Genomic DNA, 27,902 nt, shown 5'->3' with positions numbered 1-27,902 from the left:
ACTTGGGCCTGTACTGTATTTAAAAATACTGTACCTCTCTTTCTGATTGCCTCTTCCAACTCCAATTGCCTTGCAACCTCTGGTTCAATGACATTGTTAGAGGAGTTACAGAGAGATGTTCAACCACACATTCAAAGGTGCAAAGCAATCTTGGAATATTTTTTATTTATTCATTGTTGCGTTTTGTTTTATTCACATAACTTGCAAACAGCATTTACATTTACATTTACATTTAAGTCATTTAGCAGATTTCACTTGTGTGTAAATCTGTTCTTCATTTCAAATACAAACAATATAGTAGGCTATTGCATAAGTTCACTGTACTTGCCATTCAACTTAAAGAAATATTTAAAAATTGCAACCATCTCCTCAAGATGAAACATTTGTCTTTCAGAGATGTGATAATAAGCTGAAGAGGATGATTGGTCCTACCTTTCCTTTTTGTGTTCTCAACTGGCTTGCACATGTCTCGTTCTTTATAATAGAAAAAAAATCACAGAACAATATGACTGTATATCAATAAGATTGATAAATAGAGCAACTACTACCTTCAGCATGTTTCTGCATTACCTAATATGATGTATTATCAACATTGAAATACACAGTAAATGTACAGAAAATACATTGTTTTCCAACAGTACCTCTCTTAGTTCTCACCACTGGTTCCTTTTTAGGGGCCTCTGAAAATGAACACAGAATACATGACACAAGAGAACATTGAATACACATTCTTGCTTAGTGCTGTAGTTGTATGCCAAAGCTGAATGCCAAACTTTTAGAGAACACGTTCAGGAATCATTGGCCACTTTAATAAATGGATCACTAGTCACTTTAATAATGCCACTTTAATACATATCTTACATACTCATCTCATATGTATATACTGTATTTTATACCATCTATTGCATCTTGCCTATGTCTCTCGGTCATCGCTCATCCATATATTTATATGTACATAATCTTATTCCACTCCTTTAGATGTGTGTGATTAGGAAGTTGTTGTGGAATTGTTAGATTACTTGTTAGATATTACTACACTGTCAGAACTACACTGTTCGCTACACTCGCATTAACATCTGCTAACCATGTGTATGTGACCAATAACATTTGATTTGATTTGATTTGAATGTATAGCTGTTTTAAAATAAAATCATATTACAGAAAAATGACTGAAAATGTCAAATGTTTGAAAATAGCAATAGCTTAGATTATAATTGACATAATCATACTGTACAGCTAACTACTTCTGACAAATGTGGCTAAACGGTGAAGCGGATAAACCATCAAGAATCTACAATTCAATCTCTGTTTCATCTTTAACTTTAAAAAGATCTCTGATCAAATTGGAAGTGAATTAAAGATTCTACCCCTTTAAAGATGAACAGCTTTGCACTAAGATTGAAGTGGTTCATCAAACCTCTCTAGTCTCTAAGCTACTTTCAAAGCTACATTCAAAGCAACATGATATGTCAGCTTCACAACACATACTCTTCCGGTCAGGAGTGGCCTTTTTAGCTGTGGATGAGGAAATGGTTATGGTCAAACAAGTCATAAAGTTGTATATGTAAATGTATATTATTCGTTCATTTTAAAATACTCTCAGACTCAACTAATATGAAATTGTTACAGACCAGTGTTCATTTTGATTGCCTAAACCTTTTCTCTTACACCATGCTTGAGACACTACAAAGTCAACAACTCAGAGTGCATACTGTATCATGCAATGCTCATGTCATGTGCATATCTAGCATAGAGCTATCAAATAGAAAACACATTGACACATTGTATAGAGATGTATAGATGTAGGATACATACTCTATATCAGGTGCATTCAATTCTTCCCCTACGAGGTCTGATGCCTGCTCGTTTTCTGTTCTATCTGGTAGTATTAAATGAATTGCACCCACCTGGTGTCCCAGGTCTAAATCAGTCTCTGATTAGAGAGGAACAATGAATGCAGTGGAACTGGCTTCAAGGTCCAGAGTTGCATTTGAGGGCTCTATATCTGTTACCAATGTAGATTTGCCCCTTTTCAAACAGCAGGGGCCAGTATTATGCCTATTGAGGCAAGGTTCAGTACAGCCATGCTTTCTAAGGTCTCCACATGCTCCCAGTTACAAACATGGTAATACACCAAACCACACTTCATCTCAAAACTTCCACTGAGCATTTTCTCCAAAATTGCAATTAAGATGGCTATGTTAATAGAAGAGCTGCTTCTATAAATATACAGCAGGCAACAAAAGTGAGATCATCATCACTGGCGCAGCAGTATACATGGATTACCACAGTTTACAGTACTTTCTATATGGTGCAGTTACACATTAAGAGTGCTGTTTAGGGCCTGTTAAGGGCTTTTCATTTCTCTACTTCTATATAAGCTCTTACTTCAACAGCAACCACCACCCTCCTTGGGGAGCATGAAGCGATGCACTACTGTGCTGCTATTCCTAACCACATGAAGGATAAAGTGACTCTAACATACCTTGCTTGGCTACTTTCCTCTTGACATGTTTAGCTACATATGACACAGATATATACCAGCCATTAGAAAATCGCACCCTAATGCATGGCTTATCTAAACTTCTCCACTAGATGGCGACTTTGAGAAGCAAAACAAAAGAAACGCAAACCATAAGTCAAAATTGAGTTACTGGGGAGTTACTCACTACTGAACTTTTATTAATCTATGTTTGGTGGAAACACTGCAACCCTGCAGCACATATGGGTCAAGTTGTAGCAATGGACTTTGGATTACTTGATAGTTAGTATGTCTACAATAACATTTAAGCCATAAATGGAACTTATAACACTGATATCATTAAACCAACGTTTTAAGTGTTGCTAATAGCCCAATAAGTCAGAAGCAGAAAAAGGTGTTAAGTCTACTACACGTAGGCATCCTCTAAAAGTCACAAGACACTTTTATGTCAGCCAGTTCTACATTCAAGGCTATATTAAGCAGAATGAATCACTCCAATAGTTGTCCTATACAAATACATTTGACCCATAGGGGAACACAGCCCTACTCACAGAAATAAGGTCAGCCAAAAGTATGGTAAAGATATGAAGGGGTTAGTAATGAACAGCTCTCACTTCTCCACAACCATGCATGATATTGATCTATTAGCGGTATATCAATACCTTTTTCCTCCGCTGGCTCAATTTCAGGTTCTTTTGGTTTTGATGAATGCATACAAGGGCACACTACTGTAAAATAGAATGCACAGCTTTAAGCTTTACGATAGATCTTTGTATTTACATGTCACTATTTATTTGTTATATTTATTCAATATTCAGATGCAGGGGTGCAACTTTGGTTTTAGAAGTGAATTTTTTAAATAAACACTCCAAACAGCCTACCCGACCGCTTGGAGGCATCCGCATGGTCCTAAAGCACACTTTTGCCTCGTTTTGTATCACATTCCAGTGATAAAAATGACATTTCAGAATGTGGGGGGAGGGAGGGGGCATGTCCCCCCTGTCCCCAGTGAAAGTTGCGCCCCTGTTCAGATCAATAACCGACAAGGCTGTTGATATACCTTGATGTGCAGGAGTAGCAGCTTGCTGGACCTTTACCTCTGAAAAAGAAATGGATTCACTGATCAATACAAATAAATATGTAAACAGCCAAATGGTCTGGTATACTAAACCCTCTTCTAAATAATCAATCAACATAAATGTAAGATGGAGCTCTTTTCCTTTGATGTCATACAAATATATCCTCATAAAAGACCTGTAGTGACATGCTTCAATAGCAGGGGGGAGAGAAGTTAGGTGAATCACAAACAAAGAATATAATTAATTCTTCAACCAAGAGGGTGATTTTTCTCCTCAGAAAATCAATATTCAAGCAAAAAGGGGATTTTCTGAACTAACAATACGCATGTTTCCTTCATTAAAAGTCAGATCTCTTGTACTGTAGTGTTTACATTATGCATTCATAAATCAAAAGGTTAAGACTGAAATTCATTTGAAAAGTGGCAAGTGTAAGTTACAGGATGCAAATATGACAGCTTTATTAGAAATCTGAATTGCTTGAATTTGTCAGAATTAATGTGACACATTTTGATTAAACAGTAACCTTTCACTTGAGAGATAGGATCTTTACAGCAAACCTATGCAGCTGAATCTAGCATCCATTGACAAAGTTGCAAATAACAGAAAAATAATGGTGGTTTGCCATAGTGCTTGAGGCCATAATCAGTGGGGAAATATAATATAAGGATACCACAATACTTCCAATTTGTGTAAATCAAAAGATCATGCTGCAGAAATCAAATTTGGAGCTGCTTCTCTGATGCTTTCGGGGACATTGAGACTGATCTCATTTGAAAGCTTTTAGCCAAAAATGCTAATTCCTTCCTTGATTCTATTCAGCCCTGCGGTCAAGTACATGATCTGTGTTATTAAACAATTATTCCTTTATCTTATTTTTTTCTGTTTGTAATGTATAAGCTGATTAAACAAAGCATTTCTCTTTATCCTGATTGAAATCATCAGGGATTGCAAGAGAAACATATTTCAAAAGATGGAGGTTTAATTGTTTCAGTCTTATCCTCCTTTTGCAGTTTGAACACGAATGCTGGAGAATAAATGTCAACATGTAAAACATGCTTTAGGGCTGTAGGACAAAACAGGACAATAAAACTAGAAGATCATGATGTCACGATCAGCTCCTTTTCTGGATCCTTTCTGCAATATATCACTGATCGATCCATTAGTAAATATATCACTGATCCATTAGTAAATATATCACTGATCCATTAGTAAATATATCACTGATCCATTAGTAAATATATCACTGATCCATTAGTAAATATATCACTGATCCATTAGTAAATATATCACTGATCCATTAGTAAACATATCACTGATCGATCCATTAGTAAATATATCACTGATCGATCCATTAGTAAATATATCACTGATCCATTAGTAAACATGTCACTGATCCATTAGTGAATATATCACTGATCGATCCATTAGTAAATATATCACTGATCCATTAGTATATATATATCACTGATCCATTAGTAAATATATCACTGATCGATCCATTAGTAAATATATCACTGATCCATTAGTATATATATCACTGATCCATTAGTAAATATATCACTGATCGATCCATTAGTAAATATATCACTGATCCATTAGTAAATATATCACTGATCCATTAGTAAATATATCACTGATCCATTAGTAAATATAAAAGTATAGAGTAAATAGATATGTCAATATATAGTGTAGTTTCCCATTCTATCAAATTAAAATATATGTTATTACTCATACTGTAGTCTGAACAGTGTTCTTCTTTCTCAGCCAGATACAAACACAAAATAACATATACAATAGATGCTCAGTTGGACACTATTCAGCTTGAGGAGAGACAAAGATTGTGCAAGACATGACAAAAATAAACAGTTGTCAACCAATCCTGTTCCGAGGCTTAAGGCCAAACCGCTTCACGAGACAGACGAAAAATCTGTTCCACAGACTTTAACATAATACTTTTTGCTGTGGCAAGGTGTCCTCGGATTCTGAAGAGAATTAATAACTCCTACAGTACACTGTAAGTGGCCAGCTGCACTTAGTGTATAAGAGTATTGCCAACAGGAGTGATTGATATACAGAGGGGTTTGAAATTATTGACATATTTCATTCAAAAACAATGAGAAATTATGTTACTTTATACTAATGCAATTGCTCAGAGAAAAATATTTTGTTTGATAAGTAATGCTTTTTTGTCTCAAAAAGTTAGGGGTCAGAAATATTCTGTAGGATTCTCTGTGTTTAATACCTCACCTTATGAGGATAACGGCACTGAGCCTTTTCTAAAATGTTTTATGAGTTGGAGAACACATTGGGGGGGATTTCAGACCATTCCTCCATGCAGAATCCTTCCAGATCCTTGATATCCTTCATCTGTGCTTATGGACTACCCTCTTCAATTCAAACCACATGTTTTCAGTCCAGAGACTGAGATGGCCATTGCAAAATGTTGATTTTGTGGCCAATCAACCATTTCTTTATGGATTTTGGCAACCTGGAAACAAGGTTTTTGGATACAATATCCTGGAACTGGGTCAAATTCATGATGCCGTTGACCTTAACAAGGGCCCCAGGACCGTTGGAAGCAAAATAGCCCGATAACACCAAAGATCCACCACCATATTTTACAGTAGGTGTGGGGTTACTTTCTGCTCATGCCATTCTCATTTAGACACCAAACCCATCACTGGTGTGTGTGACCAAAGAGATCTATTGCCATGTCATTTAGACACCAAACCCATCACTGGTGTGTGTGACCAAAGAGATCTATTGCCATGTCATTTAGACACCAAACCCATCACTGGTGTGTGTGACCAAAGAGATCTATTGCCATGTCATTTAGACACCAAACCCATCACTGGTGTGTGTGACCAAAGAGATCTATTGCCATGTCATTTAGACACCAAACCCATCACTGGTGTGTGTGACCAAAGAGATCTATTGCCATGTCATTTAGACACCAAACCCATCACTGGTGTGTGTGACCAAAGAGATCTATTGCCATGTCATTTGGCCAAAACACTGGTTCCAATCCAAGTGCCAGTGCAGTTTAGCAAACCCCAATGTTTTTACATTTGTTGGATGACAGGAAAATAGATCTCTTTGGTCACACACACCAGTGATGGGTTTGGTGTCTAAATGAGAATGGCATGAGATGGCCATAAACAATGACTGGTAATGTTGTTTTAGAAAGGTCTGGAACTCACCTTTCTGGTTAAAAATAGATTTCTAATCTAAAATCGAATATAATTTTTTTCCTATTCAAGAAAAGTGGGGCAATAGGGCTTGACATATCTGAAATGCTTTTTAAATATAGTAACATTTAAATTATAAATAACATTAAGATTTCACCTTTCTTATAAATGGAAAATAAATATGATCATTCTTAGTGACGTACAATATTGGCAAGATTTCATACACAAACAACAGAGGATTTATTAAGATCAAAAGCATGATGAACTTTAGCCAGTACCAGGATATTTGAACCAAAAACCTGGGTGCCTCTGCCAAGAGGCTGAAACTTTGCTGCAGGTGGATCTCCCAGCAAGACAATAACCACATTCAAATCCACAAAGAAATGGTTCATTGGCAGACAAAATCTACATTTTCCAATGGCCATCCCAGTCTCCGGACTTGAAACCTATTGAAAGCCTGTGGTTTGAATTGAGGAGGTCAGTCCATAAGTGCAGACGAAATGATATCAAGGATCTAGAAAGATTCTGTATGGAGGAATGGTCTAAGATCCCTCCCAATGTGATCTCTAAACTCATAAAACATTTGAGAAAAAGGCTCAGTGCTGTTATCCTTGCAAGGTCAGGTATTTACATCTATTGAAAACAGGGTTGTCAATCCTTTAGACCCCTACCTTTGAGAAGAAAATAATTACTTGTTAAACATCATCTCTTTCTCTGAGCAATTGTATTAGTTTAACATCATTTAATTTCCCATTTTGTTTGCACACAACATAGCTCAACATTTGAATAAATGATTTTATACATTACAGTCATTCTTGTTCATGTTTATGTTTATGTTCATGTCAATCATTTCAGCCCTACACGATCTAAATGTATACATGTATGGAAGCTAAGTCCATCTCTACAAAGTCCATGTTGGCATGAGCTGTATGAGAATGGACAGTAAATCTACATCAGTGTTATGATGTCATGTTTTTAAGACAGCAGCAGGAGCAAAGGGGAGTGGTTCCTCTCAGGCTAGCCTACAGGAAGTTCCTGTTAGGATGTTCATTGTGTAGATTCAGAACCTAGGCTTCCATGTAGTGCATCATGGGGGCAATAGGGCAGGAGTTCCCAGCCTTTTTCTACTCTCCAAATTAACATGAAAGAATCGCTATGTGATTATATTTGCAAAATTCCACCCTACCCCAGGTTGCCTCAACACATAATAATGAAATCCATGTGTATTCTAACAGTGTAAAATACCCTTTGTTGAATTGATTGCATATATTGTACCAATGCAAAGTAAAACATTTTAAAATGATAGATTTTCTCAAGGGACCACATTTCAATAGCAGCCACGTTTGGGAAATGCTGACAGTGTATTTCTGTATTTGTGCCTCACTGACAATAACAAATATTGTGGTGGTATGGATGATTTTCTATGGCTTATAAATTATGCAAATGTTTCGAAACTAAAAATATCTTTAACAATTGCTAGAATTTGGCACTTACACATCCTACTTGACTTGATCATTCAAAATAGCTTGAGAGGCAATGGCATTGACCTTAAATATAATGAAAGTCATGCCATCAGATCATCATCCAGTAGCATGCAACAAGTGTTTGCATAAAAGGCCATCATTACTCTGAATCTCTCTCATACTATTGATCCTGTTTTGCCTTTGCATACTGTAGGGACTGACTGTGCAGACTGCGTCCTCTTCCTCTTCCACAGGAGAATTGGCTCCTATGCAATCCTGTGGATTTGTCTCCAGCCTCTATGGTGTGTACATCTAGACCTCAGAGCTCACTACAGCGCTAAGCCTTGTGGGAGCTACACTGTCATTTAGAGACCTTGGGACAATAATGTTCTATTTGACAAGACATCACAAAACAGCTCTAAGATCTGGGACGTGAAAAATACAAATGATTTCAAAACCATACATTTTGCAGATAGAACCTTATAGTCCCAAGTCCTTGATTATTCACAACATAGGCTATCGTTTCTTTTGCAATTGCTTAGATTTTCTTTTCACCACTTTTTCAAAAGAATAGCCACCACTTAAGCTCTTTATGGTAAAAACAAATACATACAGGAGCCTTAGAGCATGTTTAAGGTGCATTGGAAACATACCGCAATTGACTGATAACTATCAAGTAGTTTACTGACTTCGGGTGTCAGAGACCAGAAAAATATATCAGTTTACTCATCCAGAGCTAAGCTTTAGCAAATTTGCTAGTTCTCCATAGAATATTGTGTATTTGTCATTTTAGTGAACTATCGCTTTAACAAATGTGTGATGAAAACGAATTAATATATTTGATGATGTGATTAGAAAGAAGGAAAGATATTCTCTTTATTACATCATTAAATGTCTGTACTTTTCTATTGAAATATAAATAATTGTAACATTCTGTGCAAGATGGAATCTTATGGCTGAACCCAGATTTCAGAACCATAAGGTTCTATTTGTGTTTGCACCCCCCTAAAAAAAACGGATTTACAAATGTCTACGAATGTTGATACTCTGCACTTGAGGTACCTTTAAGGTAAGGACCTTAATGTTTTTGGAAAGAAGAATTCACTACAATACAGTTTAAAGATCTGGGATGTGGAAAAGTTAATGCTCAATGTCTCAGAACTATGCTTTGCTCAGATAGATCCTTGTCGTCCCAAGGTCACAATTTCCAATTGCACTTCTGTATGCTACTCTGGGGCATTATCTTACGTGAGATAGCGCGTCAATTCCGCCTGCAGTGACGTAAAACAATGACTCTGGGGTAATCTGGGTATATTGTTTTGCTCTTAAAACCCACAGGAATCTACATACTTTGCCTCAATGGCAGTTATTTAAACTTCTGTCACGTCACATTTCCCTACCATTGCAGATTAGATCATGATAATCGATAACTTCAACAAGCAATTCTCAACGGCTGGTCATGCCTTCCTCCTGGCTACTCCTACCTCGGCCAACAGCTCCGCCCCCCCCCCTGCAGCTACTTGCCCAAGCCTCCCCAGCTTCTCCTTTACCCAAATCCAGATAGCAGATGTTCTGAAAGAGCTGCAAAACCTGGACCTGTACAAATCAGCTGGTCTTGACAATCTGGACCCTCTATTTCTGAATCTATCCGCCGCCATTGTTGCAACCCCTATTACCAGCCTGTTCAACCTCTCTTTCATATCGTCTGAGATCCCCAAGGATTGGAAAGCTGCCGCAGTCATCCCCCTCTGCAAAGGGGGAGACACCCTGGACCCAAACTGCTACAGACCTATATCCATCCTGCCCTGCTTATCTAAGGTCTTCGAAAGCCTAGTCAACAAACAGATCACTGACCATCTTGAATCCCACCGTACCTTCTCCGCTGTGCAATTTGGTTTCCGAGCCGGTCACGGGTGCACCTCAGCCACGCTCAAGGCTCAAGGTACTAAACGATATCATAACCGCCATCGATAAAAGACAGTACTGTGCAGCCGTCTTCATCGACTTGGCCAAGGCTTTCGACTCTTTCAATCATCCATATTCTTATCGGAAGACTCAATAGCCTCGGTTTTTCTAATGACTGCCTTGCCTGGTTCACCAACTACTTTGCAGACAGAGTTCAGTGTGTCAAATCGGAGGGCATGTTGTCCGGTCCTCTGGCAGTCTCTATGGGGGTGCCACAGGGTTCAATTCTCGGGCCGACTCTTTTCTCTGTATATATCAATGATGTTGCTCTTGCTGCGGACGATTCCCTGATCCACCTCTACGCAGACGACACCATTCTGTACACTTCTGGCCCTTCCTTGGACACTGTGCTATCTAACCTCCAAACGAGCTTCAATGCCATACAACACTCCTTCCGTGGCCTCCAACTGCTCTTAAACGCTAGTAAAACCAAATGCATGCTTTTCAACCGTTCGCTGCCTGCACCCGCACACCCGACTAGCATCACCACCCTGGATGGTTCCGACCTAGAATATGTGGACATCTATAAGTACCTAGGTGTCTGGCTAGACTGTAAACTCTCCTTCCCGACTCATATCAAACATTTCCAATCTAAAATCAAATCTAGAGTTGGCTTTCTATTCCGCAACAAAGCCTCCTTCACTCATGCCGCCAAACTTACCCTAGTTAAACTGACTATCCTACCGATCCTCGACTTCGGCGATGTCATCTACAAAATAGCTTCCAATACTCTACTCAGCAAACTGGATGCAATTTATCACAGTGCCATCCGTTTTGTTACTAAAGCACCTTATACCACCCACCACTGCGACCTGTATGCTCTAGTCGGCTGGTCCTCGCAACATATTCATCGCCAGACCCACTGGCTCCAGGTCATCTACAAGTACATGCTAGGTAAAGCTCCGCCTTATCTCAGTTCACTGGTCATGATGGCACGCGCTCCAGCAGGTGTATCTCACTTACCATCCCTAAAGCCAACACCTCATTTGGCCGCCTTTCCTTCCAGTTCTCTGCTGCCTATGACTGGAACGAATTGCAAAAATCGCTGAAGTTGGAGACTTTTACCTCCCTCACCAACTTTAAACATCTGCTATCTGAGCAGCTAACCGATCGCTGCAGCTGTACATAGTCCATCGGTAAATAACCCACCCAATTTACCTACCTCATCCCCATACTGTTTTTATTTATTTACTTTTCTGCTCTTTTGCACACCAGTATCTCTACCTGCACATGACCATTTGCTCATTTATCACTCCAGTGTTAATCTGCTAAATTTTAATTATTTGCCTACCTCCTCATGCCTTTTGCACACAATGTATATAGACTCTTTTTTTCTTTTTTCTACTGTGTTATTGACTTGTTTATTGTTTACTCCATGTGTAACTTTGTGTTGATGTCTGTTCACACTGCTATGCTTTATCTTGGCCAGGTCGCAGTTGTAAATGAGAACATGTTCTCAACTAGCCTACCTGGTTAAATAAAGGTGAAATAAAAAAAATAAAAAGATCATTCATAGCATGTCTCCAAACGTAAACACAATTGGCAATGGCAGTTCTAAAACAATGAGGATGGAATGATATCTTGACCGTGTGATGAGTTAAATAAAGGTTAAATAAAAAGAAAGAAATCCAATAAAAATGAGTGTCCTGAATGTTAAAACAGAATTACAACAAACATGTTCTAGTAGTTGGATGCTTCAGCTGTTCTGTTTAAATGTGACCATGACCATTCTGTATAATGCACAATATCACTGGAGGGAAAAACATGTGCCAAGCCTCTTAGAGTAAACATGGCACATCAAGCAGCAATAACATTCCTTTGATCACAACTCAGCCATATAAAAATGATTATATTTTTATCTACCAGAGCAGATAATAAGGAATTTCAAGCTGAGGTACCTCAACGGAATGCATACATACTGTACATAGCTTTTATATCATTCTGACAAATGTTTGATTCACGTATTTGTGAGGGGATAATTTTTTTGTCATATTTTCATTAGCCTTTTAGAATGATGTTGACCTTTAGCTTTCGCAGTGAACTAAAGCTGAAAGGGTAAATAAATAAACTCCAAAACAAGACCATTGTTATTGAACATTCTCTATGGTACAAAAAAAGGTTCCAGAAGGGTTCCAGGGTCTCCATAGGATAACCCTTTTGGGTTCCATGTAAAACCCTCCGTGGAAAGGTTCTACCTGGAACCAAAAATGGTTCTTCAAAGGGTTCTCCTATGGGGACAGCCAAGGAACTCTAGATAGCAACTTTTTTCTAAGCGTATAGTGAGTGGCACAGTCTCATGCAGGCATGCCAGCCACCGAGACATATACTTAATATTGATAAAAAGGAACAGATGGGAAAATGAGTAATGGAGAAGACGGAGAGAGATCAAAGAATTAGCCTAAGGCTTTCCTCTCCTTTCCCACCTCCCTGCTCCTCATACTCTACTCTCTCTCTCCTTATCCTTACCTCACCCACATCTATTCAAACACTCAGACTGTGTCTAGCATCGTCCCACTCTTTTTATTTACCTTTGACTGCAGGTTCTACCTCCTCCTCGGGCTCAGGAGCTACCTCATCTTCCTCCTCGGCTTCAGGCAATGCTGCTACCACCACCTCTTCAAGTTCATGCTCTGGTGCTACCTCCTCCTCCTCTTCCTTGGTATCAGTGATGGGTTCTACCTCCTCCTTGGATTCGGGCTCTGCTGTCTCGTCCCCCACTACCTCTTCTTCCAAAGCTTCCTCTATTGTCAGCTCTGGTTCAGCAGATGGTTCCTCAGTCTCCTCCTCCTCTTCTGGTGCTTCTGGAGGGATGATCTCTGTGAATATATACTCACAGCTGCAACTGAATAGCTTTGCGAGGTTTCAATGCATCAATGAGGAACCTGACTTTGCATTAGAGCATATTACCCAGTCATTGTAAGGGTCATGCTGACTTTCAATGGATTCATTTGGTACTAACATCAGTATGTTACACAACATTTGGTACCCATTTGAACTCTAAGAGTGAGAGAAGCATGGCATGATGGGAAGTTTTCACCTTGGATCTCTTCTGTCTTTTCCTCTACTTCAGTCTCTTTAGCCTCTTCAGAAAGTGGGGTTATTGTTTCTTCAACAGGTGGCGTTACTGTAATGCATGCAATTAGTTATATCAGAAAATCAAATGTTGGCAACATATTATGAAGGCATTTTGATCGGATGAATGGCATCTTTTGCCATTCAAATAATGAGAGCTTCAATATGAACAGGCTTACCTTTGAGCGCTGGTACATTGAATGATAACGTTTAAGTTTAGCCAATTATATTTTACGTTTTAGTAGACACTCTTATTCAGAGCGACTTAGTGAGTGCATACATTTCATAAAATGTTTCTCCACACTGGTCCCACATGGGAATTGAACCCACAATCCTGGCGTTGCAAGCACCATGCTCTATTAACTAAGCAACACAAAATCTGTAAATTCTCTGTAAAGTATTTACATAACAAATTCAAGATTCAACAGATTTACAAAGAAGGCAGAAACTAAGTATCTTTAATCAAGCCGGCACCATTAGTAATCTACTGATGTGATAGTACTACTAACTATTAAACTATTACTAACTATCAAAGCAAGGCTATGGTGACATATTAGTGAAAGCTGTGCATGTGGTGAGTAATGTGGTGGTATACTAACATGATATAAGATGACGAATGATAAATGCATTTCAATATCATAAAAAAAACAGTGTCAATACTATTGTTTCTACATCACTTCCTACATAAACCACCACTATTTCAACTGCTGATGGAAAAAAAATGGACTGTAGCCAAAACTGAACTGTGAGAAATCACAAGCCCTTGACCGACCTCCCGGAGGATGTAACTAGCTACAGGAGCTTGATGAGTGTCAAGTTCACACATGAAAACTGCCTCTGGTACCCCCTGCCTTACAGAGGTACTGGGCTGGCAACCCTACAGAGCAACAGCAGATGCTACCTTCTGATCTACCCAGTATGAAGACGGGGATCTCCATCACAACCCCCAGAACATGCATGGCCACACACACCTCCTCGCCTGATTTCATCAATATTCATGTCTAGGTTGGTCCGTTGCCAAACCTAACCAGTGTATCATCTGGAAATAAGACCAACATTATTCTAAACCAAGTCATTTTTCTAAACTAGAACATTAAACAATGTGTGTCATGAAAACATTCATGTCTTATAATTTTTCCTGGTTTGTTGTGGAGGCACCTTACTGGATCAAATTCCACCCACACAGGCCTTGCTACAGAGGGACAACAAATCCTATCACCCCGTAACCACCATCTTCTTTGTACTGGAGTGTCATTGAAAAGTGTAATTTCGTTGTGCATTGAGGAGCAGAAGTATTTACTGTCTACCTGGTCCACTCTGGTTGACAATTACAAAACCAATATACAAATCAAGTGTACTACTACATCACTCTATTCATGCGTCTTCCATCCTTCCATCATTGGGCTTCCTTACATGCGGTACTGTATATTATCTTTGCCAAATATCATAATTTATGCCATTAAGAATATCACAGGCAGTCGTAAGGTAATAATTCCTACTGAATGTATCAATATGATTTAAGGCCTTGTTACAAGGAACAATACATACTGTACTGTGTTAAGTACATCATCAACCATCACTCATGGGTAAAAAAAGGTATCTTTGTGATTCTGTATAATGTGACTCAGAGAAAGCTTTAGTTTCAAGGCAGATCGTTCTATTATGGATCTGCAAAAAGTGTAGACTATTCAGACTCATTTGATCTCTTATCTATACTGTATATCAGATTTGAGTGCAGTATAAATAATGAATGGTAAAATCAACGTACCATCTGAAACATACAGCTAGTTTTAATTCTGACCAGTTAGTTGATAATGTATGAATGTTATTACCTTCTCATGGACAGTACTACACATGATGATGAAACATCAGCGGAATGAAAGTTACTGCTCAATACCTGTCAAAAGAAGGTCATCAATGCCATCATCATCCTCCTCTTCTTCATCCTTGGATAGATCATCTTCCTCAGGAGCAGAACTATCAAAGGCTTCTGGTGTGATGTCAACATCTTTGCCAATCACTTCAGCTGCATCCTTCCCCTCATCATCATCATATGCTGTGTCACCAGAAATGTCTGCGACATCACAAACAGTCTCGCCTGAATCCTCCAGTGTTTTGTCAACTGAATCAACGATGGCACCACTGTCCTCATTGACAATGTCGTCGTCGTCATCATCAGTGTCCTCTAAACTATCTGTAGAGTCATCAGTTGTATCCTCAGCTAATGTGTCTGAGATATCAATACCCTCACTATCAGCAAGATTGACCTTGATATCATCATCGTCATCATCGTCATCTTCTAGGTCAATGGGTTTAGCATCATCATCTGTTTTGTCATCATCTATGCTATCATCTTCCTCATCATCTTTATCCTCATCATCATCATCTGCAGAAGAGGCAACAGCATCTACTTGTTCTGCAACAATATCAATGTCATCGTCCTGGATGTCATAAACAACATCTTCTGTGACATCAATTTCCTCCTCTTTACCATAATCATCATCGTCATTGTCATTTGCAGTAGAAGCAGGAGCATCCTCTGTGACTTCAGCACTGGCATCATTGGTTTCATCCTCTTCATTATGGTCATCATCACTGGAAGCACCAGCAGTATCACTGGCATCCTCATCTGTAATTGCTTCAGTTTCAGCTTCAGCTGTGGTGTCATCCTCCTCTCTGTCATCATCTCCAGCAGAAGCTTCTGTCTCTGTGTCATCAACATCAATCAGAATGGGAGCCTCATACTCTTCATCATCATCATCCTCATCCTCATCCTCATCTATATCAACCTCAGCTGCTGCTTCCTTGTCCTCTTCTTCATCTTCTTCCTCATCCTCATCATCAGCTTCTTCTTCTTCATCCTCATCTTCTCCCCCTTCAACCTCATTCTCATTCTCCTCTTCTTCTTCATCCTCATCCTCATCATAATCTTCCACTTCTTCCTCATCCTCCTCATCCTCGTCTTCATCTTCTTCTTCGTCCTTTACTTTAGCAACTGGTTCTTTTTCCTCTGCAAACATCCCTGCAACTACAGAATTAACTGTGTATCTTAGCATGGTGAGAAAAACGTGAATGAAAAGTGACATTTAGTGCACTGAGCCATAACCAAAGAGACCCATAATGCATTGAGAGTTTTCAAGACAACACAACACACTGCACAATATCTTTATTGTGTACTCATAATGCTTACACCTGACAAGCTGCTCTCTGCTCACCTAAACCACATACATCTAGTGGCGTGTATGTATACTACCATGATCCTTATTCCATACTATCGATATGTCGATATGTCCAACATAATGCGTTCTCTATATTACATTGCAGCATGTGGTATAAACATAATGACAGTGCTCCATGCTGCAAGACACCACAAAGACTGACTCACACAGGTTGACTTGTTTGAGGAGAAGTATAGGTTAGAAATTGTCAATCCACAAACAGTCTGTCAGTGAAGAGTTGTTATTTTCTGTGGTAGTGAAATGGAGACTCGTAGTACCAACAGTCTCCCCTTTAAGAATCCTCTCATTCTCTCATGGTTATGATGATGCTGGGTATGAACAGCAATTCAAAACCATTAAAACCCCAGACCGAAAAGAAGACGGAACCGAACAAAACAAAACCCTCAAGACAACAACTCACACTTACTGTATAAACAGTATGCACATGGAAACACATGCTAGAAGATGCAGTACTGGTGAATTCATGTCCATAAAAATTATGTCTGTTCTTAATTAAAGGTCCAATGCAGCCGTTTTCATCTGAATATCAAATAATTTCTCAATAACAATTTAGTACATTACTGTGATTGTTTTCAAGTAAAATGGTTAAAAAACAACATTTTCTTCTGAGCAAAATGCAATTTCTCAAGCAAGAATTTAGCTAGGACTGTCTGGGAGTGTTCAGAGAGAATGGCCTAATTGTAGGAGCCTAATGGGAGGGATGTGTCACCTGAAAACGATCTGTTATTGGCAGAGAGGGCAAACTCTCCTTGTTATTGGCCTATTAACTTATACCGCCTGGTATGAGTAAAAGAATCCCACCCAGCCAAACAAGCTGACATTTCAGGCAGTCTACTCAAACAACTCTTACACTAGGGGCACTATTTTCGGCTGGCTTTAAGGTGGTGCTAGTGTCAAATGCACGTTAGTTTTCTATTTTGTCATGTAAAAACTGTCGCACTGGCATTTTCCAGCCCTAAAGCCAGGTTCAGCAATTTACCTGTCTTTTATCAGCTCGCTTATGCTCAGATGGGAGGGATGGAAATATTTGAGGTGTGTCCTTAAAAACATGATCCGAAGTGCTAATTTCAGGCAGCGCTGAGAGGGATATTTAAGACCAACCAAAAGCTGGTTTTGGTAACGCAGTTAGTTATGGCATGAATTTTGACAATGGAAACACAGCCTATCCAGCCGTGACACACACTGCCGGTATGGGCATGGAACAAGAGTAGACTATCTGCTTTCTTACTATGTGTTTAGCAAAATAAAAAACAACATTTTTTTCCCATTTTGTTTTATTTGATTAAAAGCATAGCCTCCCCTCCTCTGTATGAAGCCTTTTTTAACTGTTCATTGTAGTTGCAAAGTAGTCAAGACTGTTGATAAAGGGTTTGACTCCTGAGACGACTTGGAAATAAAGGGTTTGACTCCTGAGACCACTTGGAAATAAATCTTAATCACCAAAGCTTTATGAAAATATTCAGTTTGAGAGGAGCAAAACAGTGAGGAGACATTCCCTTTTTATCTATGCATTGTAAGCAGGCCCACATTATTTTAGCCATGCAGGTCCCTTGTTTAGGCTACAAAGTCCATCCATTTAGTATGTTCAAAACCCAAGCCCTCCCTTACCCTAGGCCCAACGAAGGCTGGTTCAACAGCAATGCCTGTCTTTTTCATCCAGACGTCTTTATGATATAATTACCTTTCACATGTATTTATTGTTGTTGTTGTTAAAACAATGTTAAAATGTTTAATCTTATTACAACTAAACTTATTGGAATTATTCACCTTCCTGGTTTTATGGAGACAACTCTGTGGCACACCTGCAACTCCTGTAGATGTGTGAATATGATCTGATCTGTAAGATGGTTCTGATTATGTTCAGAAAACATATTAGGTCGCCGTATAAGATAAATCTACATTTGCCAAATTATAACGGACTAACATTGGAATTGTTGTTGATTCCAAGGCAATACATAAATGACCCTAAATACACAACTTGAAGCAACCACATATTTGGCCATGGAGCAAGTTCTGATTGGCCAGTGAGGGGCCAGCCAAGCCTCGATATACCGACAACTTGTTTATTCATCAAAACCCAGCCTTTTCACGTCAAGGCCAGCAAGTGCACCAATAATTGTAATAGTGAAAATAGCAAAAATATGAACCTATTGCCTACTGCCTGCGCTTAGATTTACCATTGTGTTAGGTTTGTTAAAATAGAGCCACTAGATTTACCATTGTGTTAGGTTTGTTAAAATAGAGCCCGTAGATTTACCATTGTGTTAGGTTTGTTAAAATAGAGCCCCTAGATTTACCATTGTGTTAGGTTTGTTAAAATAGAGCCCCTATATTTACCATTGTGTTAGGTTTGTTAAAATAGAGCCACTAGATGTACCATTGTGTTAGGTTTGTTAAAATAGAGCCCCTAGATTTACCATTGTGTTAGGTTTGTTAAAATAGAGCCCCTAGATTTACCATTGTGTTAGGTTTGTTAAAATAGAGCCACTAGATTTACCATTGTGTTAGGTTTGTTAAAATAGAGCCACTAGATTTACCATTGTGTTAGGTTTGTTAAAATAGAGCCCCTAGATTTACCATTGTGTTAGGTTTGTTAAAATAGAGCCCCTAGATTTACCATTGTGTTAGGTTTGTTAAAATAGAGCCCCTATATTTACCATTGTGTTAGGTTTGTTAAAATAGAGCCACTAGATTTACCATTGTGTTAGGTTTGTTAAAATAGAGCCCCTATATTTACCATTGTGTTAGGTTTGTTAAAATAGAGCCACTAGATGTACCATTGTGTTAGGTTTGTTAAAATAGAGCCCCTAGATTTACCATTGTGTTAGGTTTGTTAAAATAGAGCCCCTAGATTTACCATTGTGTTAGGTTTGTTAAAATAGAGCCCCTAGATTTACCATTGTGTTAGGTTTGTTAAAATAGAGCCCCTAGATTTACCATTGTGTTAGGTTTGTTAAAATAGAGCCCCTAGATTTACCATTGTGTTAGGTTAAAATGTTAGGTTTGTTAAAATAGAGCCACTAGATGTACCATTGTGTTAGGTTTGTTAAAATAGAGCCCCTAGATTTACCATTGTGTTAGGTTTGTTAAAATAGAGCCCCTATATTTACCATTGTGTTAGGTTTGTTAAAATAGAGCCACTAGATGTACCATTGTGTTAGGTTTGTTAAAATAGAGCCCCTAGATTTACCATTGTGTTAGGTTTGTTAAAATAGAGCCACTAGATTTACCATTGTGTTAGGTTTGTTAAAATAGAGCCCCTATATTTACCATTGTGTTAGGTTTGTTAAAATAGAGCCCGTAGATTTACCATTGTGTTAGGTTTGTTAAAATAGAGCCCCTAGATTTACCATTGTGTTAGGTTTGTTAAAATAGAGCCCCTAGATTTACCATTGTGTTAGGTTTGTTAAAATAGAGCCCCTAGATTTACCATTGTGTTAGGTTTGTTAAAATAGAGCCCCTAGATGTACCATTGTGTTAGGTTTGTTAAAATAGAGCCCCTAGATTTACCATTGTGTTAGGTTTGTTAAAATAGAGCCCCTAGATTTACCATTGTGTTAGGTTTGTTAAAATAGAGCCCCTAAATTTACCATTGTGTTAGGTTAGTTAAAATAGAGCCCCTAGATTTACCATTGTGTTAGGTTTGTTAAAATAGAACACTAGAAGTGCATTATCATAATTTTCACAATTTTACAGTATCATTTCAACCTCATGGTGTGGAAATATATATAAAACACAGAAAATCTAATTTTTGTCTGAACTGCCTCTTTAAGAGTACTTGTACCATAGTACTACCAAATATTAAGTCAGACTGAGATGAACTGTAATGGTCTATTTATAACTGCAAACAACTATGACATTTGAAATTCGAATTCACTGAAATTAATGGTACTATTATATTTTATCTTACTACAATATCAACAACCAGAAGACGTGTAATGACCATGTATTACAGCGATCCATAATTAAGGTAAATGGACCAGTTGTCTGTAGTAGCTTCTGGGAGTATAATTACGGTGTCTGGGAACAAATTGAGCAAGTAATCACAAACAGGTACAGGCTAGTAATATCACATTATATAGCAATTCATGACAGCAGAACACACATTTGCCATAAATTACTCTGGCAACAGTGCAAATGACCACTTATAGACATCATGCAGCAAAATGCCTCACTCCCATGTATCAATCATCAATACATGTCTAATGTTATTTCATATCTGATTCATTCTCTATATGAGCAAATTAAGAACAGGAAGGCACAGACCTTGTTTTCTGGATGGTAGGAATGCAGCTATGAGGTAGGAAGGAAGGTGATTTCAGTAGCAAGAGGTTAAACACAAAGAGTGATCCATGTCCCTTGACACGTACACAATGTGTGACTATGGATAAGAAGTTAGTAAGAGTACTGCAAGTAACCAAGTTAATACGATGGTTATGTTAATAAAATGTAAGCATTTTAGCAAAGCCACAAAACAACAAACCATTTAATAGCGCTGCTGAATAGCTTGGTTAGAGTGATATACATTGATTTTGCTTACTAGCATGTGCATTTGCTATGTGCCATTCTAGTTTAACTACATTAGATCTAATGTAGTTTAAATATGGTAAACATCGTATGTTTACCTATAAACCTGGAAAGCATGGCCATGGTGCCTTCTGTTCCACCCTTCTCACTTTCAGCATGATGATCCTCTTCAACGTACCATCCTATATCTTTTGGGGGCGGTTTTACTGTTATGTGACAAGGTGAACATCCACAAAATCAACCCCCATTAACCTCAGCCTATGTCATCTTTTCAGATCATTGGGACAGCCTACCTACCTTAATTAAACGTTTGGTCCTAAAAAAACGAAAACAAGCATAATTTCATCTTGTGTCAAGGTTTAATTTTGCTCATCTGTTTTGTCACTGATGTGAGGCTCCTAAAGAGTGAGGGGAATTGCATAGTGGAGATAGGTGGTGGAAAAATATGCAGTGATAGCGGGGCAGAATCCTTAGGTATTAGACAGCTGTGTGTTAGATTTAGAGATTTAGAGATTTGGAGAGTTTATTAGTCACATGCACGTGGTTGCAGATGTAAATGCAGGGTACAATGAATATCTTAAGCTCCGAGCTACAACAGTGCAAGTCAAAGGGAAGTGAATGAAACAATAGTATTTCTCAGTATAAGAGAGATTTAGGCTTTGGTTATGAGGTCATTCTGTTAGGGTCTCTGGCACAGCCAAGCATGTATAGCCTACTAGATAGAGCTAAACCATCGTATAGTGCATCTTACACTACAGTCGATTACAAATGCTGTAGGTCTTGTAGGTAACTCCATGCAGTGACCTGCATTTCAGCAGCAGGTTTGGAGTGACGAATCGGCACGTCTAAGCACTTGCTGAAGGAAACAAGGCTTTGACTTCGAAAGCTTCATTAGTGGCCGGATGAGTTAGATTGTTATCTCAGGCCTGCTAAGCTGTAAAGCCAAGCTTGCGTCCCTCACAGTAACCTGTAGCTGAGTCCTTTAAGGGCACAGGAAGTAGCTGGCAGAAGAGCTAGCATTCACACTGACAGGAAATAGCGCTATTGCCAGGAAGCATTTCTCAACAAATATGTTTTTTTCCCTTTCACAAACATCTATGTTATAAAGAGTATGAAGGAAACAGCTATTATAAAACATTGACAAATAATTAAAAAAGTAAATAAGTAAATTAATAGATACATGAAAACAAACCTTTTTTCTTCACAGGATGTAGCTCACCTAAAAACAGATTGGGGGGGATATGTTATTGTAAGAAAGGAACCAACGAAGTAGATCTAGTGAAACATTGATGAAGGCAGAATACATTATGAATGTGGATCAGAGTGGGAGTAATGCTCTTCTCCAGCTGCAGGCACCTTACTTTTACCTCTTAAAAATCACTAAAGGCGCTAAAGAGTATAAGTCAACTCAATGAGAGGCAGTAGGCTACACAACAACAGCAACAACAGCTTGTACATTTGTTTACTATGAATCTCAGAGCAAAGGTGGACGATTTAGTGAAATGTATTCCTGTTAAAGAGCCTGGGAGTGGTAGCAGAATTATGTCTAACATGTCAGCTGTGTTATGCTAAGTTTGTGTTATGCTAAGTTTGTGAGGAAAACAAGTGTGAACTCCACAGAAGTCAGTAGACAGGTTTAGTTTCTGCAGAGCAGTTTGATTTGACGAGTCAGCCGTTCTTCAAGGGAGATGTGAAAATACACCCACCTCGTTTGTGCTAAACTGGCTCTAGCTATGAATAGCATATATTCACATTTGGGATTTATTTTTTCTCTCAGAAGTTAAATGAGAGGAAAATGCTAATTCTGAAGGGTGTGTTTGATGTTGTGGGTTGCGTTTTGAAATATACTGTATCTCTAACTGCAGAGAGAAGGAGGTCCTTTCAAACCACATTAGCCTAAGAGATAAAGTTACCAGGTTGTATAAATGCATTAAAGCAACAAATAACGATTAAAGCTTATTTATTTAATAATTTGTTATTTAATGCTATGAATCTGAAGTATTAAGAAGGTGCCAATGCCATGGAGTCACAAAACCTGGACACTATGTTGTGCCTGTATGAGTGGTTAAAGTGTCTACCCTACAGTAAGACAGAAATAGTCTCTCCCCTTTGAGTCGTAACTCACAGACAGCTGTCAGACAGCCAGGCAGGTCAGCATCTATCTGCATTTCGTCCAGTGAGCTATGCATAGCCACCATGGGACAACCCTTTCTTCTTACTCTCTCTGTCCCTATAATCTCCATTTGTCTTGCCTTCCATCCCTCCATAGACTCACTCTCTCCATCATTTAACAGGGAGCAGAGGTCACTGTTACTGTCACTGTCACTATTACCATATGTGTCTGTGTGTGTGTGTGTGTGTGTGTGTGTGTGTGTGTGTGTGTGTGTGTGTGTGTGTGTGTGTGTGTGTGTGTGTGTGTGTGTGTGTGTGTGTGTGTGTGTGTGTGTGTGTGTGTGTGTGTGTGTGTGTGTGTGTGTGTGTGTGTGTGTGTGTGTGTGTGTGTGTGTGTGTGTGTGTGTGTGTGTGTGTGTGTGTGTGTGTGTGTGTGTGCGTGTCAAGAAGGGATGCAGTGGGTTCAGTTAAACTTTAGTCTGTATGGCAAAGACTTCTGTACCTTTGGATGATATTGTAGATGTGTTTGGAGGTATTCCCATGCTGCCATAATGAATGTCTCTATGCATGTTGTATTGATAACTAAAATGTGTGCATAATGTGCCTGTCTCGTAAAAAAATGTTTTTAACCACTACTGTACCTTGTAATTCACTCTTTCAGCCTAGGCAGAAAGTATTGCTGATCACCAGATAGTAAATACATTTACATTTTAGCAGACTCTCTTATCCAGAGTGAGTGCCTACATTTTCAGATCATTTATTATTATTAGTATTATTTTTGTCCTCTGTGGCAATCGAACCCATAACCCTGGCGGTGCTCTCCCAACTAAGCCATACTATCATCTGAAATACCTGCCTTATCAAAGTTACCTATAATATTGTATGCATCCTGATGATGCATAGCACATTATATGTTTTATAAATACAACAATATTACATCAGAAGCTGCCTGTGTAACAGCAACTTTACAGCAACCATACCTGGGCGCGAACCAGGGACCTTCTGCACACATCGACAACAGTCACCCTCGAAGCATCGTTACCCATCGCTCCACAAAAGCCGCGGCCCTTGCAGAGCAAGGGGAACTACTACTTCAAGGTCTCAGAGCTAGTGACGTAACCGATTGAAACGCTATTTAGCGCGCACCGCTAACTAAGCTAGCCGTTTCACATCCGTTACACTCACCCCCCTTTTGACCTTCCTACTTTTTCCGCAGCAACCAGTAATCCGGGTCAACAGCATCAATGTAACAGAATAACTTTACGTCCGTCCCCTCGCCCATACCCGGGCGCGAACCAGGGACCCTCTGCACACATCAACAACAGTCACCCACGAAGCATCGTTACCCATCGCTCCACAAAAGCCGCGGCCCTTGCAGAGCAAGGGGAACTACTACTTCAAGGTCTCAGAGCTAGTGACGTAACCGATTGAAACGCTATTTAGCGCGCACCGCTAACTAAGCTAGCCGTTTCACATCCGTTACACTCACCCCCCTTTTGACCTTCCTACTTTTTCCGCAGCAACCAGTAATCCGGGTCAACAGCATCAATGTAACAGAATAACTTTACGTCCGTCCCCTCGCCCATACCCGGGCGCGAACCACGGACCCTCTGCACACATCAACAACAGTCACCCACGAAGCATTGTTACCCATCGCTCCACAAAAGCCACGGCCCTTGCAGAGCAAGGGGAACTACTACTTCAAGGTCTAAGAGCTAGTGACGTAACCGATTGAAACGCTATTTAGCGCACACCGCTAACTAAGCTAGCCGTTTCACATCCGTTACACTCACCCCCCTTTTGACCTTCCTCCTTTTTCCGCAGCAACCAGTAATCCGGGTCAACAGCATCAATGTAACAGAATAACTTTACGTCCGTCCCCTCGCCCATACCCGGGCGCGAACCACGGACCTTCTGCACACATCAACAACAGTCACCTACGAAGCATCGTTACCCATTGCTCCACAAAAGCTGCGGCCCTTGCAGAGCAATGGGAACTACTATTTCAAGGTCTCAGAGCTAGTGACGTAACCGATTGAAACGCTATTTAGCGCGCACCGCTAACTAAGCTAGCCGTTTCACATCCGTTACACCTGGATGACAACTATAAAGTTAATCCATCTGTATGTTTTCATTGATTCACTCCAGCTCTAATTGTGAGTGTGTGTACATGTGTGTGTGTGTGTGTGTGTGTGTGTGTGTGTGTGTGTGTGTGTGTGTGTGTGTGTGTGTGTGTGTGTGTGTGTGTGTGTGTGTGTGTGTGTGTGTGTGTGTGTGTGTGTGTGTGTGTGTGTGTGTGTGTGTGTGTGTGTGTGTGTGTGTGTGTGTACATAATACAACTACATTGCTTTCTTCAGTGAGTTACTATTGGGACTGACATTCGTGCTACTCTCCTGCATTCACTTTATTGCACAGCAAAACTATTAGTCAAATCTAAGTGAGGTTTGCTTACATTATATTGTTGTACTGTATAACAGCTGCTGAACTGTACGTGTGGTGCTGCTGTTAAATTAACTATACACATTTGCTTTCCCAAATCACACTGATATGTGTTCACTTCTCTGCCACAAATCATTACTGTTCCGAGGAAGTTTGTCCCTGAACTGTGGTACTGTAGTTATCCTCCACACAAGGGTATACTTAGAGCTCCTGTTATAAGAGCTGGTAAATCGCTAGGTTGCCATTGGAAAGGACTATTGATATCAAGTTCCTTCCTGGTTCAATAAGGCTGTTAGAAATATATCTTAATACCCAGCTGAATCACAGGCTAAGCTACGGAATGGAGACTAGCTCCTTGGCTGTTTTAGATGTCCTTTAGCTAACTGTAAACTGTATGTGCTGATGTTGTTGTGAGGGAACATACACTGCTGAGTGTGTGTGGAGCAAGCCTGGAGATGAGATCTGAGAGAGAGAGAGAGAGAGAGAGAGAGAGAGAGAGAGAGAGAGAGAGAGAGAGAGAGAGAGAGAGAGAGAGAGAGAGAGAGAGAGAGAGAGAGAGAGAGAGCAGAGAAGATGTGTGGTTGAATTCAATTTCTTTTTTCACAGAGATCTGGTACAGGAGTTAAAGGTATCACGCTGCAGGTCGAGAGCATTGTTCTTCCGTTTCAAAACTCTTCTGTGTGAAAGGCTGGAAAAAAGTGTCCCATTCTTTAGTTTGAAGTTTGGAACGTTGTTATTAGCTCTATGTGGATGGAGCTCTGTATTTAATATGACAATACATCATGTAATATGAGATTTGATAAACAGGCTCAGGTTGATATGTATGGACCTTCTTTCAACATACTGTGATTTACAGTATATATAGTATTGTGTAGTGTTTAGAAGACCACAGGCTAGCCTTGGAGATAAGCCCGTGGCTGCGCTATGGTTCACAGGTTCTCAGTCTGACAGATTTATCCTGCATCCATGAAGTTGAATGAGGCATGACCTGCCAGGTGACTCATCAAATCAAAGTGGGCCCTTTTTCTATTTCTTTTAGAAATACCATGGTGTTCTGTTTGTTATGTTACTGTTGTTGCTGTTCTTTGGTCTATTAGTAGGGTAGTATGTGTGAAGTATACCTTCCATTTCCTCCTCCTCCTCAGGTGCTACCAGGTTGGAGGCAAAGGTCAGAAGCAGGTTGCCCCAGCCAGTGGACTCCTCCACCGCCTCGTTCACCACTTTCATGGGATCTGAGTTGATATGCTGAATGCTTCCTGAGAGTGTGGTGAACAGGCTGTGTGAGTTAAGACCCTGCAAAACATAGCTACCTTACATTTACACACTCACTTCTAGAAACACTCCACTCAAAACTAGGCTAAGGAATATTTAAAGAATACTTAGTTTCCAATGTATATAATTGCATTCTGTTATAGACAATAAAATATTAATTTAACAATATGCTGTGCTTAATCTGTCAAATGGAATCCTACACCGTTCAAATGTTCTGTATGTAGGTAAATGCATGAGAACAAGCAAATCCCAGCAACAGAATTCATACCCAGAAACAAACAGAGAAATTATATGAAGATGAATGTGTACATGACTATAAACAATAGCTTATAACTAAATGACTATAAAAATGTGATGTAGTATAACATTCCATCCATGGTCCAATGGGTTACTTCTAACTTCTGCTGGCGTATACACTGTGGAGATGACCACCCGTCTGTCTGTCTGTCTGTCCTGTCTTTGTCTGTCTGTCTGTCTGTCCTGTCTTTGTCTGTCTGTCTGTCTGTCTGTCTGTCTGTCTGTCTGTCTGTCTGTCTGTCTGTCTGTCTGTCTGTCTGTCTGTCTGTCTGTCTGTCTGTCTGTCTGTCTGTCTGTCTGTCTGTCTGTCTGTCTGTCTGTCTGTCTGTCTGTCTGTCTGTCTGTCTGTCTGTCTGTCCATCGGTGCAGGGAATCAGCATGAGACATACATTTCCATTTAGTCGTAGGTAAAGACACGCAGTAGGAATGACATGCAAACATGCTACAGTACAGACTACAGGACATGTCAGACACCCCTGCCAGCATATTGTGTTAGTGACAACTCTCAGGAGAGTCTGACTGACTGGTCTTTAGAGATTGCTCTATAGACTGTTTAGTGCTCATTAGCGAGCAATTACCAAAGCAGTATAATGGATATTCAGAAGAGAGTGGTTATTAGTTACATAATCTATAGTAGTGCTGAATTAGCATGAGTGGGCTAAGGAAACATGGTTAATATAGCCATATTCAAGAAAGGACTTTTTGTTTCCTGGACTTGAAAATATTTAAGTGGGAATTTATTTTCTATGCAATTCTGAACAAATGGA

At 39.4% G+C, this 27,902-nt stretch overlaps 1 protein-coding gene across 37 annotated transcripts in view; it reads right to left on the bottom strand.

Annotated features, from left to right (window-relative positions):
- Positions 1 to 27,902, bottom strand: part of LOC123990714 (triadin-like) — a 78,835-nt gene that overhangs the window by 37,280 nt on the left and 13,653 nt on the right. For 20 of the 37 annotated variants that reach the window (XR_006830696.1, XM_046291514.1, XM_046291507.1 and 17 more), the window contains 14 exons: positions 26,688 to 26,822; positions 22,208 to 22,234; positions 21,114 to 21,221; positions 20,755 to 20,781; positions 15,147 to 16,277; positions 13,215 to 13,301; positions 12,706 to 12,993; positions 3,543 to 3,581; positions 3,145 to 3,210; positions 2,486 to 2,518; positions 1,489 to 1,515; positions 642 to 680; positions 433 to 474; positions 35 to 79 (listed from right to left, as the gene is read on the bottom strand). Coding sequence is in view for 36 of the 37 variants with exons in the window: in XM_046291514.1 (XP_046147470.1) it covers positions 35 to 79; positions 433 to 474; positions 642 to 680; positions 1,489 to 1,515; positions 2,486 to 2,518; positions 3,145 to 3,210; positions 3,543 to 3,581; positions 12,706 to 12,993; positions 13,215 to 13,301; positions 15,147 to 16,277; positions 20,755 to 20,781; positions 21,114 to 21,221; positions 22,208 to 22,234; positions 26,688 to 26,822 (2,094 nt within the window). In the remaining variant the exon portion in view is untranslated. The remainder of the gene's footprint in view (positions 1 to 34; positions 80 to 432; positions 475 to 641; positions 681 to 1,488; positions 1,516 to 2,485; positions 2,519 to 3,144; positions 3,211 to 3,542; positions 3,582 to 12,705; positions 12,994 to 13,214; positions 13,302 to 15,146; positions 16,278 to 20,754; positions 20,782 to 21,113; positions 21,222 to 22,207; positions 22,235 to 26,687; positions 26,823 to 27,902) is intronic. The other 17 variants (XM_046291494.1, XM_046291495.1, XM_046291496.1 and 14 more) reach the window with 17 other exon arrangements.

The sequence above is a fragment of the Oncorhynchus gorbuscha genome, linkage group LG12 (assembly GCF_021184085.1).
Source record: "Oncorhynchus gorbuscha isolate QuinsamMale2020 ecotype Even-year linkage group LG12, OgorEven_v1.0, whole genome shotgun sequence".
Lineage (NCBI taxonomy): Eukaryota > Metazoa > Chordata > Actinopteri > Salmoniformes > Salmonidae > Oncorhynchus > Oncorhynchus gorbuscha.
This window is presented reverse-complemented; position numbering and strand designations above follow the sequence as displayed.